The 15,427-nt window shown below is 41.1% G+C and overlaps 1 protein-coding gene across 2 annotated transcripts in view; it reads left to right on the top strand.

Moving 5' to 3' along the window:
• ap2b1 (adaptor related protein complex 2 subunit beta 1) overlaps nucleotides 1–15,427 on the top strand; it is a 275,766-nt gene that overhangs the window by 5,586 nt on the left and 254,753 nt on the right. For both annotated transcript variants that reach the window (XM_063031461.1, XM_063031460.1), the window contains exons 2-4: nucleotides 5,465–5,522; nucleotides 7,484–7,589; nucleotides 14,611–14,746. In XM_063031461.1, coding sequence (XP_062887531.1) covers nucleotides 5,486–5,522; nucleotides 7,484–7,589; nucleotides 14,611–14,746 — 279 coding nt within the window. In that variant the 5' untranslated portion in view covers nucleotides 5,465–5,485. The remainder of the gene's footprint in view (nucleotides 1–5,464; nucleotides 5,523–7,483; nucleotides 7,590–14,610; nucleotides 14,747–15,427) is intronic.

Raw genomic sequence — 15,427 nt, 5'->3', positions numbered from 1 at the left:
GTGCTGTGAGGTACTTCCTCTGCTTGTTATGCTACTGTGCTGCTCTGGCTTGCTTGAAGTTCCACAATCTTTGATTGACTCATACTCTTAGACATGGCTCAGCAAGCCATTCCCAGTAATCCATAACTGCTACCCAAGTTGTCACAGCTTTCCCTTCTTGGGCGAGTTAGCACAGGCAAAAAAAAAAGGTTGAAATCAGCCTTATCTCAAAAATAAAATAGAAAGTAAATGACATTGCAGTGAGAAGAGAGAAATCTGGAATTCTTCTAACAAATAGTAGAATCTGTTAAGTGTACCTGAGACCCTGTTGAGGAGTGAACATCTGGCTGGGTAAGGATCATGAGATTTTAGAAGGTGTTTGGGGAATTATAAGGAAACACCTCCAGAAGACAGAGGGAGTGAAGAACAGCAAGCTGATGATAATTATGCAGTATTTTACAATATCTCTAAATGCCTTACAAGAAGTTACGTGAGACATTTTAAGCCTTGCTCAGGGGAGTATTTTTAGGACTGAAGCAGTGTGATGTAGATTCTGTGAGCACCGTCGAATGCATACAATTGTTCATTGGCTTAGCACAGCAGAGCAAAATCACAGTTTCACAGTTCAGCTTGAAGAACTAACATAGATGATGATTCATTGAAGTTATTTATACATCAGTTCCTAGAAGTTTCTTTTAGAATCCTTGGAAAATATTTCGGAGAACTTAAGCCCTCTGAAGTTAGTCATAGTCATACTTTATCGATCCCGGAGGAAATTGGTTTTCGTTACAGTTGCACCATAAATAATTAAATAGTAATAAAACCATAAATAATTAAATAGTAATATGTAAATTATGCCAGGAAATAAGTCCAGGACCAGCCTATTGGCTCAGGGTGTCTGACCCTCCAAGGGAGGAGTTGTAAAGTTTGATGGCCACAGGCAGGAATGACTTCCTATGACGCTCTGTGTTGCATCTCGATGGAATGAGCCTCTGGCTGAATGTACTCCTGTGCCCACCCAGTACATTATGTAGTGGATGGGAGACATTGTCCAAGATGGCATGCAACTTGGACAGCATCCTCTTTTCAGACACCACCGTGAGAGAGTCCAGTTCCATCCCCACAACATCACTGGCCTTACGAATGAGTTTGTTGATTCTGTTGGTGTCTGCTACCCTCAGCCTGCTGCCTCAGCACACAACAGCAAACATGATCGCACTGGCCACCACAGACTCGTAGAATATCCTCAGCATCGTCTGGCAGATGTTAAAGGACCTCAGTCTCCTCAGGAAATAGAGTCAGCTCTGACCCTTCTTGTAGGCAGCCTCAGTGTTCTTTGACCAGTCCAGTTTATTGTCAATTCGTATCCCCGGGTATTTGTAATCCTCCACCATGTCCACACTGACCCCCTGGATGGAAACAGGGGTCACCGGTACCTTAGCTCTCCTCAGGTCTACCACCAGCTCCTTAGTCTTTTTCACATTAAGCTGCAGATAATTCTGCTCACAGCATGTGACAAAGTTTCCTACCATAGCCCTGTACTCAGCCTCATCTCCCTTGCTGATGCATCCAACTATGGCAGAGTCATCAGAAAACTTCTGAAGATGACAAGACTCTGTGCAGTAGTTGAAGTCCAAGGTGTAAATGGCGAAGAGAAAGGGAGACAAGACAGTCCCCTGTGGAGCCCCAGTGCTGCTGATCACTCTGTCGGACACACAGTGTTGCAAGCACACGTACTGTGGTCTGCCAGTCAGGTAATCAAGAATCCATGACACCAGGGAAGCATCCACCTGCATCGCTGTCAGCTTCTCCCCCAGCAGAGCAGGGCGGATGGTTTTGAACGCACTGGAGAAGTCAAAAAACATGACCCTCACAGTGCTCGCTGGCTTGTCCAGATGGGTGTAGACACGGTTCAGCAGGTAGACGATGGCATCCTCAACTCCTAGTCGGGGCTGGTAGGCGAACTGGAGGGGATCTAAGTGTGGCCTGACCATAGGCCGGAGCAGTTCCAGAACAAGTCTTTCCAGGGTCTTCATGACGTGGGAGGTCAATGCCACCAGTCTGTAGTCATTGAGGCCACTGGGGCACGGCGTCTTTGGCAGAGGGATGAGGCAGGTAGTTTCAGCGTGAAATGATGGAATTCTATTTTTTTTCAAACTCTGTGTCCTTTGGTGTCAAAATGCTCCCAGGCCAAGTCAAATACAGCATAAGCAGCAGATGAGTAAGACTCCCTGTAGTAAAGATGAATATTCAAAGTTAATTTATTATTAAAGTATGTATACATTATACAACATGAGATTTGTCTCCTTAAAGGCAGCCACAAAACAAACCCAAAAGAGCCTTGTCTCTACTCTAAAACTACTAAAGGTTCCCCCATCTGTTTTCTTTACCAGCAATAATATAGAATGTCTCATTCTCACCAACTACTATTCCATTACAGGTGGTCCCTGTTCTCCGAATGTTCACTTTACGACACCTCGCTGTTACGAAAGACCTACATTAGTTACCTGTTTTCGCTAACAGAAGGTGTTTTCGCTGTTACGAAAAAAGGCAGTGTGCACCCGAACCACCAAGCTCTTACCCCGGAACGGCATTCTAGCCGGCATTGTCTAAACTCGTGCTTTATCTCGATTTATTTTGTGCATTCGTTAGCAAGATGAGTTCTAAGGTATCGGAAAAGCCTAAAAGAGCTTGTAAGGGTGTTACACTTAGCGTAAAACTAGACATAATTAAGTGTTTCGATCGTGGTGAACGAAGTAAGGACATTGTCCGCGCATTGAACTTGCCTGCGTCCACCATTCGCAGTATTTATATGCAGAGAGAAAGAATTTAGAAAGCTGCTGATGTTACCGTTGGTTCTGCTTGTATTAAAGTGGTCTCTCTTAGTCAGCATCCAATAGTGGATAAAATGGAAAGTCTATTGCTTGAGTGGATTGATGAGTGTACAAAGCGTGGTGTTCCGTTAAGTTTTCTTATTCTTAAAGGAGAAATCAGTCAGTCTTTTTAATAAGCTGAATCAGAAAGCACTGGATGATGGTGATGAAAGTGTTGTGGAAGTGGAATTTAAAGGTAGTCATAGGCGGTTTGATCGGTTTCTGAGGTGAGGGCAGCTTCATAGTTTAAAGTTTACCGGAGAGAGTGCTTCGGCTGATACTGAAGCTGCCGAAAAGTTCCCAGCAGAACTGAAGAAAATAATTGCAGAAGGTGGTTATTCGTATAAGCAAGTGTTTAACTGTGATGAAACTGCAATTTATTGGAGTCTTCCCGATTCCAGTAAGTGAAACTACATTGTACATACATTATTTCTGCTTTATATAGGCTGTGTATTTTTGTGTTATTTGGTATAGGCCATTTAGAACGGAGTTGAGGAAAAACTTTTTCACCCAGAGAGTGGTGGATATATGGAATGCTCTGCCCCAGAAGGTTGTGAAGACCAAGTCTCTGGATGCTTTCAAAAAGGAGATGGATAGAGCTCTTAAAGATAGTGGAATCAAAGGTTATGGGGATAAGGCAGGAACTGGATACTGATAGTGGATGATCAGCCATGATCACAGTGAATGGCGGTGCTGGCTCAAAGGGCCGAAAGTCCTACTCCTGCACCTATTGTCTATTGGTATGATCTGGCAGCTTCATAGCTTAAAGGTTACTGGAGAGAGTGTTTCTGCCGAGAGTGCTGCCGTGTGATTTTCGCTGCACTAGACAGTGCTGCAGAAAAGTATTTCTACTTTATATAGGCCAGCGGTCCCCAACCACCCAAAGTATGTTCTACCAGGCCATGAGGAAACGATATGACTTGGCGATATGAGTCAGCTGCACCTTTCCTCATTCCCTGTCACGCCCTGTTGAACTTGAATGCACGGGAAGGAGATCAATTCCTCGAGCTTGCAAATGACGACGGGCTGAGAAGTATGTTTGACATAACATCTCTGCTGGCATTCTGGATCAAAGTCAAGGCTAAATATTGTGAGATAGCCACAAAAGCACTGAAAACGTTGCTTCCATTTCCGAGATATCTCTACAATGAATGCAACGAAAACTAAATTGCCGAATAGACTGGACATAAGGAACCCCCTTTGAGTATCGCTGTCTCCCATCACCCCTCGATGGCACCGTCTTGTTGCAGGAAAACAAGCCCAGGGCTCCTAGTGATTCAACGATATTGGTGTGTTGCAATGATTTTATATGTTCATACGGGGAAAATATGTGCTGTGTGTTTAATATCCAAACGGTACTTAAAATGTGATGATGCTATTGACTTAATAAGTGACTTATATAACCATATAACAATTACAGCACAGAAACAGGCCGTCTCTGCCCTTCTAGTCCGTGCCAAACGCTTACTCTCACCTAGTCCCACCGACCTGCACTCAGCCCATAACCCTCCATTCCTTTCCTGTCCATATAGCTGTCCAATTTTTCTTTAAATGATAATATTGAGCCTGCCTCCACCACTTCTACTGGAAGTTCGTTCAACACTTACTTCAAGCTCCCCTGTCCTCCCCTGATAATTGACTTATCACTATATTCATGCAAGGCAAATATGCGCTGTGTGTTTAATATTAAATTTGTTAGATAAATCCTTTTAGAAACGAAATTGAGTGTATTAGCCACTTATCACCTATATTCCGGTCGTGACTGACACCCCCACCCCCCCCGAACAGAATCACCAAAAACGATTTGTAGTAAAAAAAAATTGGCACGTACATGCATGCGCACATAGGCACCTGTGCAAAGCTTCATGGTCATTGTAGTCTTTCTCGGGGTAAACACAACGTATTTCACTGGTCCTCTTGTCTGTTGGCAACCCTAACCACCCCCCCCGGTCGGCAGGTCCGCAAGAATATTGTCAATAATAAACTGGTCCGCAGTGCAAAGAAGGTTGGAGACCCCTGATATAGGCTGTGTATTTATCATATCATTCGGGCTTTTACTATATGTTACTGTTATTTTGGGTTTTATGTGTTATTTGGCATGATTTTGTAGGTTATTTTCTGGGTCTGGGAGCGCTCAAAAAATTTTCCCATATTAATAAAAGGTAATTGCTTATTCACTTTACAACATTCCGGCTTACGAACTGTTTCATAGGAACACTCTACCTTCGGATAGTGGGGGAAACCTGTATTTCGAAAGGAAATATAATTCTGCTGTTGAACTTCAGATTTGGAGTGTATTCTGCCATTGCTCGTCTTGCATGGGGCACAGAGCACTAAAGAGAAGGGAGTTAAATCTGGGTTTCTTGCACCAAAAAGCAAAAGCCTTTGTTATAGGACCTTGTGCAATCACAGTGGTTGTTCAGCTGGCTGCAGTCCTTTTGAAATCACAAAATTCTTGTGCTCTCTGATATTACAAAAAAGCCTTGTGGTACTAAAATGAGTTGGAACTGCCTGACATTGATGTAGTTACCAATTTAATCAATAATGCTTCTTTCTGAAAAATGACAGGAAGGAAACATGTTCTAAAACGCATCTTTGTTTTGTTCCTGCAGGAAGCTTAAAATAATTCCACAATGACGGACTCCAAGTATTTCACAACAAATAAAAAAGGTGAGTTTTCCTGTAGTTTACTACGAATAACACATGCAGTGTGGTGAAATTTCAGAGTTCCTTGGTAAAGGTGTTGATAACTACTAAAGTAGTGATATGCAACATGTGTTTGCAGGACCATAGGGACCTGAGGTGCAGGTTATAAGAGGTGTAGCTGATTGTCTAGACAGCTCAGCTCTGCGTCAGCCAGATGGGATTAGTGAAGTGCAAGGGAATTGTAGAGAGAATAGAAATGGATTTTCAAACTGTGTAAGTGAGTAGAAACGAGCACTGAAGAAGCATAACTGAAAGAATTGAGTTCATGTCTTCCCAGTTATAATAGTGGATGTGTAAGGACATAGTGCCAGTAAAGGCCCTGCAAAGTCCATGTCTTGTATCTGTGTTTACATCAGTAGGTCATGGATTTTGCTTCTCATGTGCAGACATCGTATTTATTCTTCACAATTGCAGCTATGAAAATTTAAATGGCATTCGGACATTCTCATTAGCAGTGAACATGTTCGTTGTGCCCTGAGCGCTTTACTGTGATTAAGTATACTCGTAAATTATATTAAAATAAGATTAACTTAAAGCCATTTTCCCAATATTATTAGTAGGGCTTTATGAAACCAATTTCTCAATATCATTGTTCTTCAGCCTTGCTTTTAGTGATGCTGAGTATTTATCAATAGTACACCAGTGTCATTAGCATCTGACTGGCAAAATGCACAGTGGTGTTTTCTGATGGAAAAGGAAATGTGTCATGGAGTCAGGTACTGAGCTGTTTGACCTTTGAGGAAGTTAGTGCTCAATTACAAATCAATATTCTACTTGACGCAGTGCAGATGTCAGGGAATGAATGTCTTCCATGAGAGATGACATTGAATGGAATTGCTGTTGCTCAGATGCCCACCACCAAAATCCTTGGGGTTATCATTGAACATAGATCCTGTAGCTGTAAGAGCAGGCCAGAGACTGAGAATTTTGTGGCATATCTCTTCACCTTGCTCCCTAAAGGCATTCAGCTGTGTATTTGATATTGGTTTTGGAGCATTATGTGCACTTGCCTGGTTGAGCGCAGCTGAAGATGCCCAACACCATCACCGACAAAACAGCCCACTTGATTGGCACCCAGTCCATCATCCTGAAATATTCACTGGCTCCATCACAGATGCACTGTGCAATAATTGCTGCAATAACTTATTAAAGGTATTTGAGCAACACCTCCTATACCTCTATCCTCTCCCATCAAGAAAGATGAAGCAGCATAGGTAGGGAAACAACAGCAGGTGCCAGTTTCCGTGCAAACTCATTAATAAATTGTCTTGACAGCATTGCTGTTCTTTCATCACAGGTGGTTAAGCATGAGCTCTCTCCCTACGGCAGTGTGGGAGAACCTTTACCAGAAAGCTAAACCATCCAGAACGTTACAATCCTGCCACTTTTCAAGGCCAGTTAGGGAAAGACAAAAGAAAAATCTGGCCCTGCAGGTGATGCCCTCATCCTGCAATTTATTTAAAAAATATGGATCTTGGAGAGGAACAACTGTCCATCAAGGTCCCTGCTTCTGATCAGTAGCTGAAGTCTGCTGCACTATAATATTGGGATTAGATTGAGGATAGGACAAAGCTTGGTTACAAAACCCTATAGATTGTTATCTTTCTGCATAAATAATAGTTTCTCGATGTTGGTCAATAGGCCAAAGGAGGAACTGAAAGTGGTTTCTTATGGCTATGATTCCGGTTTAAGATGGTGCTGGTGAAGCTCGGTGGCTACTTTTATTGTTTGCATGGTTTGCTTTTTTTCTCTGCACATTGGGTGTTCGACATTCTTTTGTGTTAATGGGTTCTTTTGGGTTTCTTTGTTTTGTGGCTGCCTAGAAGGAGACAAACCTTCGGGTTGTATGAAGTATATATACTTTGGTAATAAATGTACATTGATGTGAGATGCTCTGACTAATTCCTTTCATCATCACGTTTCAGGAGAGATATTCGAGCTGAAGGCTGAGCTAAATAATGAGAAGAAGGAGAAGAGGAAGGAGGCAGTAAAAAAAGTTATTGCTGCTATGACTGTGGGCAAGGATGTGAGGTGAGAAGACGGGGAAAATTGGATTCCTTCCACGAGGTTTTACTCAAAATACAGATGTCTTTGATTTGAGTTCCCTGAAAAGATTTCTTCTGGTTGGGTGAATATCGATTTGAGAAGTGAGCATTTCCTTTTTTTTGTGGAAGTGGGAAAGGAATATGACATAATTTGATTGGCTGATTGTCATTTACAGTTCAGCCAGCAGCCTTACACTTTGCTGTTTCAATTTGAGTGTGCATGGGTTCATAGAAAGATAGCAAGCCTACAAGCACAATACAGGCCCTTCGGCCCACAAAGCTGTGCCGAACATGTCTTTACTTTAGAAATTACCTAGGGTTACCCATAGCCCTCTATTTTTCTGCTGATAAATTGTTTGTCAAGACTCTGAATTAAAACTTGTTTTGCAAAGAAGGATTTCTGCCTGCAGCTGGGGTTGTGACATGTAGGACCTAGACTCAGTTGAGTCACCATAGTTTTTCCAAGGGCAGAGGGCACTGCGAGCTGATCGTTTGCCCGCATCAGATGTTGTGAGGTTGAGTGAGCTCCAGGCTGTGAGTAGACTGTGAGTGGTGTACCATTGAAATCCTCTCCTGGAATACCCTGACAGCTTTTGAAAATTTGCCAATCCAAAGCTTTTGAATTGTTTTTAAATGTTTTCAATTTTCAGAGATATTTAAAAGACTAGATAAATATTGAAAGAAGATCAACTAAAGGCATATTGAAGTACTAAAGATGAATAAAAATATTAATTAAAAACATTATAATAAAGTAACACAGAATTTGGAGCGAGCTTCAGCACGTGAAGCAGAAAAAATACCTGCATATGCTGAGTATCCAAACCAACACTTACCTATATTTAGCTGTTAGCACTAATAAAAGAGTTTGCTATTTGTACATCAGTCTTTCCTCAGGGAAACTCCAAGGGACAGGTTTGAAGTGCATTTGCTGCCTCTCCTCAGCAAGTTAATGCTCTGATGATGTGCTTAGTGGTGAGTGTAGCAGTGGAACCTGAGGCCAGATAGATCAGCAACAGACTCTCAGAAGTAGAATCATACTGCACAGAAACAAGCCCTTCGGCCCATCATGTCTATTTTGACCATTATACATTAATCTAATTTTTCTGTGCATTGCTTCCTTCCTATAGTATGGCAATCAGAACTGCAAACAGAATTCCAGTTCCTCTCATTTCTATGTACACTTGATCAATTACAGAAGTTTGAGATGTGCTCAGAACAAATTTAAGGAAGAATATATCGAATTTCTCTGGAAGACGTTTAAATATGAATTGGGTGTGTTGTAAACTGCAGTGAGAATAATGTATGCAGTGTGTTATTCATGAGAAATATTACAGAGAGGTAAGATTGCTGTTGTTTGCCTTAGTAAACATTTATAGTTGTAAGGAATGGCAGAAATGCTCTCCATACCAGAAAAAATTGAACCGGAGTGTGAGAAACCTGACAAAAAGTTTTGCTCTTGTGACCAGACCGTGAGGTTCTGATGCAGGTTCGTTTATCAGACTTGTCTCACTAAGCTCTATCTTTCAAGTCCATATTTGCAGGAAAAAATACATTGCATTTCAGCCTTATCTTCCTTCTAATTGTAAAGAATCAATATGGGGTCAGATTTACTGTTAACAATTCAATAGCTGCATTATTTCTTCCTATTACAGACATTCCCTTTATTGCCCTCGCCCATGTACTTTGCTACTTCGATAAACTTGCTTTCTCAGTTCTAATGAAGGGTCTTCAAACTCAAACTGGTTTCTTCATCCAGAACTCAGCCAATTGGTGTTTGTTCACAATTTCATGATTTTATTTATAGTAATTCCTCCACTGCCTGAGTAGTCGATGTTATAAGTGAAGATATTGCAGTGGTGCTGTGAACTAGTATAAGAGCTGAGCATCATTGTTCAGATAGCATAGAAGGAAATGGGAATGTTGCTTGTTATGACTAATTAGTAAAAAAAAAGTTTCCTATCTCAGGATTTCTTGTAAGGTTATGGGCATATTGGCCAAGGTTAGTATTTCTTTCTAACCTCTGTTGTCTTGGGAAGTGGTGGAGGACTGCCTTTTTGAACTTTCCAGTGATTTGGTACAACTTAACTGGATCACTAGTTTAGTTCATAGCATGTGTGAGAGTCAGCCATGATTATGTGAGAAAATAGATGGATGTTTGCTGGCTAATGGTGAAAGGCTTAATTCTTTCAAAAGTAGCTGTAAACCACTCAGGAATTTTATCACATTCTGACAGATTCTTGGTCACTGACTGATGCCAGCATCTTCTTTACAGACTTTTTCAAACAGGATTAAGATTTGCTGGATTAATAATCAGCAGTTCACCGAGCTATGTATATTTAATAGAAAATAAAATCTATTTTCTTTTACTGTGGAAGTAGGGATTTGCTTTGTGGTTTTGTATCATGTGACAGGAAATTTTCTGGATTCCTGTGGGCCAACTTGGTTTGTAATAACTGAGCCTACCTGGGAGGGTCAGGGTGTGTGTTGTAAAATAGGATTATACACTGGAGAAATGAAATGCTTGTTTCCTGTCAGCTTATGCAAAAGAGCATAGCTATTACAGCTTGCAGAAAATTTGCAGTTACATTTACATCATTAACAGTATGGATTGCCAGATTATTGCTCAGCCACCATGTTAGCCCAGTCATGAACGTGAAAAGAAAGGATCTCACTGCAGGGAAATTCTCTTGTTTGATCCCATTTGCTGGTGAAGATTAAATTGTAGTTGTAATGTTTGTGCAATAGTGATGGTATTGGGTCTGCTGTCCATGAAGTTCTGAACTCAAACAAAGATTTTAAGCCCTATCGGATATAGATAGCTGCAAATACCCTCACTAAAGGGAGGTTATAATGTTGCTACTTATTCTCCAAAGGCTGGTTACTTCCCTGTTTATCCTCCATGGTGAGTTTATCTGCCAGATATTGTGTTAGGCGGCGGGAAATGCACTGTTATGTTAGGATGAATGCTGTCCAGATGTTTAGAGTGGGCTGGCGCATTATCAAGCAACAAAAGAACTTTAAAGGCAAGATTCTGTTCCCGGCAGTAGCATCCCAGAGCTGTATTACCTTCAGCTGATGCTGCGCTGTTTATAATTTCCAACTTTTTCTCAAGTATTAAAGCGGTTCTCTGCCACTCAGCTGACGGCCCAAAACGTGACATCGGACGCTTAGGAGGCATAGTTAAATATTTCAAGCACAGAATCACTGCACCGTAGGTAAAACCAACAAAAGTTTAAGATTGCGCATCCACACCTTGCCAAAACCAATACGAGAGTGGCAGGAGTGAGATTGTGAGGCGCGCGCATGTGACTTGTATTGGCGGGAAGGCAATGCTCCTCACATAGCTGTGAATTCTGGACGCATATAACGAGACGTTGGTAGAAATAGGTTCCTCGCATAACTGTGAATCTGCATAGTCTGAAGACGCATATAACGAGGAGAGGGTGTATGTATGCTGTATACAACCTTGAGATTCATCTCCTTAAAGGCAGCCATAAAACAAGCCCAACAGAACCTATTTTAAAAAAAGACTATCAAACACCCAAAGTGCAGAAAAAAAGAAATCATGTAAACATTAAAGTAAATAATATTCAGAACTGAAGTTCATGGAAGTGAGTTCACAGCCACGAAGCCAGTCATCACTGCAGCCAGTTCAGAAGCACATTAGTTGCAGGCCACAACTTCAAAGCGGAGATGAGTAAACCTCGCGGAGCAGCAAGCTGAACCAGCCTATCTGTCACCTCTGGTCCTGAAGCCCTGACCTTTTCAATCTGGCCCAATGCTTGAATCGTGCAAAGCATGGGTCATTCCTCACTCTTGAACCTGAGCCCTGGCACTTTGACATGCTCTCGGCCCAGGCCCAGGCCCCGCCACCTCAATTTGGCCTTTACCAACCTTTCCAATTTGGCCCAGCCCTTAAATCGATCAAGCCTCGAGTCTTTGCTTTCTTTTGCATTTCCATAAACCCACTGACTTCCTTGAGGGGAGTTGTATTGTGTAGACAATGGTTGGCCTGAGTTAGCAGTCAGGGATATATAGATGGACATTGTACATTAGGAAATAAGGTGTAGCACCCTTGTGTTCTCCTATTTTTGCATTTGGCACATTATTTATGGACAGTTGCACTTTAGGGATAAAAGTGTAGTCTACTTCTGGCCTCGAGACTAGTTTTGACAGGCCTCGCTTAATCTAAATTCTTTTGCTCCACTGTGCTACTTAATGACAGTTGGAGGGCATGGTCTACTCTGCATGTATGCCTGTTTTATTTTCACACATAGCTTGAAAGCCTTCATCAGTTGATGGATTCTGGTGTTTTAATCCAAGGTTCTTTTAGAAGTCAGGAACAAGGCACAAAACTTGTTGCTTCATGACTGTTTTATTAAGGGTTGATAGAACAAAGAGAAAAAGAGCAGAACAATGACAGGGGTTTACTACTTGAAGAGAGAAAGTAAAGATGGAGCCTAGCATAAAACAGCTTTTTCTATATCACCGAGATAAGATAAGAGACAACCAATTAGAAAGTATTCATTTTAATACTGCCGTACCAGATTAACCAATGAGAAAATATATATTCACTTAATGCAGAACAAAGAAGCTTCCAGAGTTTTCCAGAATATAATCACTGTGTGTGTGTGTGTGTGTGTGTGTGTGTGTGTGTGTGTGTGTGTGTGTGTGTGTGTGTGTGTGTGTGTGTGTGTGTTTGCACCCTTAACTCCTGGTGGAGTCGTCGGGGTGCCGTCATAACAAGCTTTAGGTATGCTCAATGTACGGCATGTCTGGGGCATCTGAAACGGAGCCCATCCCTCTCCAGGTTTGTTTTTTATGAGGTCGAGTTGTTAGCTCAACACTCAACCCAGGCACGGATGGAGAGTGTGTAAAGGAGCCGGCTGGATTCGAACTAGGGACCTCCCACCCCGAAGTCCAGCGCTGATTTATTTTATTTAATTTCCTTAATATACAAAATTCTTTCGACCAGTTTGAATGAATTAATTGACTGAGCCTCAAGTTCTCCAGGATGGAGAATTCCAATGATTCTCCACCTTCTGAGTGAAGACATTTTTCCTCATCTCAATTCTGAATGGTGTGGCCCTTATTCTGAGAGCCTTACCACTGGCTATGGACTCTACAGCCTCCTCATGTCCAGCATGTGAAGTCCTGTAAAGATCTTTGTAAGTTTCAGTGACCTCTCCTGTCTTTCTTCTCACGTGTAGAGTGTAGATGTCTAACCAACTCCTTTGTCTTCATGTGACAAGCCATTGGTCTTAGAACTGGTCTGCAATTGTTTGCTGTACTACTTCTGTAGCAAATCTTCCTTCTCTTTGCTAAAGAGCCTAAAGGTATCAGTTAGCAATGGTCTGAAAAGGACAGTTGGGGATTGACAATAATGCTGGGCTGGCTAATAGCAATGTAAAAAATATTCTGCAATACAATATTTTAAACAAATATATTATTGTTCATTGTGGCTTTATATATAAAATGATATGCAATTAGATCTACATATAATTGGGAAATGTATACCATGTACAATTAATACAGAGGACCTGACCTTAAGATGCATGCAGGCAGTGTATATGGCATACTATCTTCAGTAATTACGGCATACATTGGATGCTACTTGAAGGTGTTTTCTTCTTACAAGTCCTCTTCATATAAGCGCTTCAGAACTGTAGTAGAATGTATGATGTAAAATAGGTGAACCCAAGATTGAACCTTAGAGGTAGTTGTTATGTTTTGTATCTTCAAAATATTAAACTAATTCAAAGGAATATACAGGAGTCCAGGAATGCAGGTCTAGTTTGTGTCTACTTTAAGTGAGGCGCGCACACATCACATGATGGGATGCGAGGTAATGAACGTATTGGCAATGATGCCTCGTGGCCTTTTTTTAATTGGGTTATTTGGGTCTCTTGTGACTGCAAGCAGACATATTTCAAAGTGCATAATTTATACATTCTTTGATAATAAATGTGCTTTGAACTTTTGAATCTTTGGGAGGGATTATCTTAAAAAGTTACCTAATTGGAGCAAGATTGACTCCTTCCACTTCATGGCAACATTTTTGAATCAAGCTCTTTACTAGTTGCCAAATAAGGCTGTAATCCTCTGATTAAGGCTTAGTTTGTGTATTTTTTCCCACAGGGTAGAATCTTGCACAGGTACTATGTAACAGATTTCAAAGCTACATGATAACACTGTCTCTGCACTGCAGCCTCCATGAGTTAATGCATTACATATGTAGATGTGCTGACAACAGTCTTAGACTGAGCTCTTAGAATCCATCAAACGGAAGCCTCAGTGTTCACCTTGACCATCAAGTACCTATCGATATTAACTCCATTTACCAGCAACTAGTCTGTCACCTTTTACGCTTTGGCCATTCATTAAGATGCTACTTAATGTGTGAGAGTACCTGGTTAAATACAAATTGAAGCTCCTTATAATCTGTTAAAAGAGGGCAGTGCTATGGAAAGACTTTTAATGTATTAATGTTCAAATGTGAAAATGGGTCTAGTCAGGTAAATATTGTATAACCGAAAGAATCTTCAGTTATATTCCATGTGTACGACAATATACTGAAAGGAAACTGATTTGAAATCAAACCAAACATTTTAGTGGGTCTAAGGCTGTTTACCCTTGTTGAAGTATAAGGATATTTCTTAAGCTTATATTATCTAGCAAATTTGGTATATAGTCATTAAAGCACAGTACTTGGTGATTCTAAGCCATGATTTAAAGTGCAGACGCACAAATGGTACTAGAGCATATCCAATAACAAAATATCATCAAAAATCAATTTGATTTAAAAAATTCACAACAGAGATTGCAGGTTAGTATTTAGTCAGTTGAACAGGTCTTGCATTACCAGATATTTTAGCCTGTCGCAGATCCACATAGGAGTTTCATAAAGCCATTCTAGACTGACAAAATTTCAGGCTCTTTTCTATTTTAAGCAAGTTGAAACTATTTGTCTTGTTTCAGTAACTCATCTTCTGTTGTGTTTTGTCTAGCTCACTGTTCCCAGATGTGGTGAATTGTATGCAGACGGACAACCTAGAGCTGAAGAAACTTGTTTATCTCTATCTCATGAACTACGCAAAGAATCAGCCTGACATGGCCATCATGGCTGTGAATAGCTTTGTCAAGGTATATCTTCAAAGATGTTGTGAATATAATTATTTGTTCGGGTTGCATAGAATGAGATTAATCAGAATGTCCTGTGCACTTTAGGACTAATTTAAAGAGTCATTATGGATGATTTTAGCATCCCTGATTTAAGGACAAGAATCAGCATTCAAAGGTTTCAAAGGTACAACTTAATGTCAGAGAAATGTATACAATATACATCTTGAAATGCTCTTTCTTCGCAACCATCTACGAAAACAGAGAAGTGCCCCAAAAAGTGAACGGCAGTTAGAGCCCCAAAGTCCCCCTCCAGCTCTCCTCTCCTGTGCGTAAGTAGCAGCAAGCAACAACATCCACCGTCCCCCCCCCTCAACCGGCAAAAAAAAGCATCAGCACCTGCCACCAAGCGCTCAAGCGTGAGCAAAGCAACAGCAAAGACACAGACTTGCATTTACCCCAAAGACCTCGTGTTTCACCCGGTATTTGACATACCACAGGTACTCTCTCTCCCTAATAAGGGACAAACGGATGTCTCTGTTTTCCAGCACTAAATTGCTATACGTTGACGTAAGTTGCATTATTGGGGTATTTGTTGAAACCTTGATTGCCCTTTATTGCCATTCATGACTTGAAGTTTCCAATGATTTCAACCTATTGTGATGGTGTAGTAATATGTTTTATAGGCCCAAGATTTCTTCTGTT

Source organism: Mobula hypostoma, chromosome 23, assembly GCF_963921235.1.
Source record: "Mobula hypostoma chromosome 23, sMobHyp1.1, whole genome shotgun sequence".
NCBI classification, from domain to species: domain Eukaryota; kingdom Metazoa; phylum Chordata; class Chondrichthyes; order Myliobatiformes; family Myliobatidae; genus Mobula; species Mobula hypostoma.
This window is presented reverse-complemented; position numbering and strand designations above follow the sequence as displayed.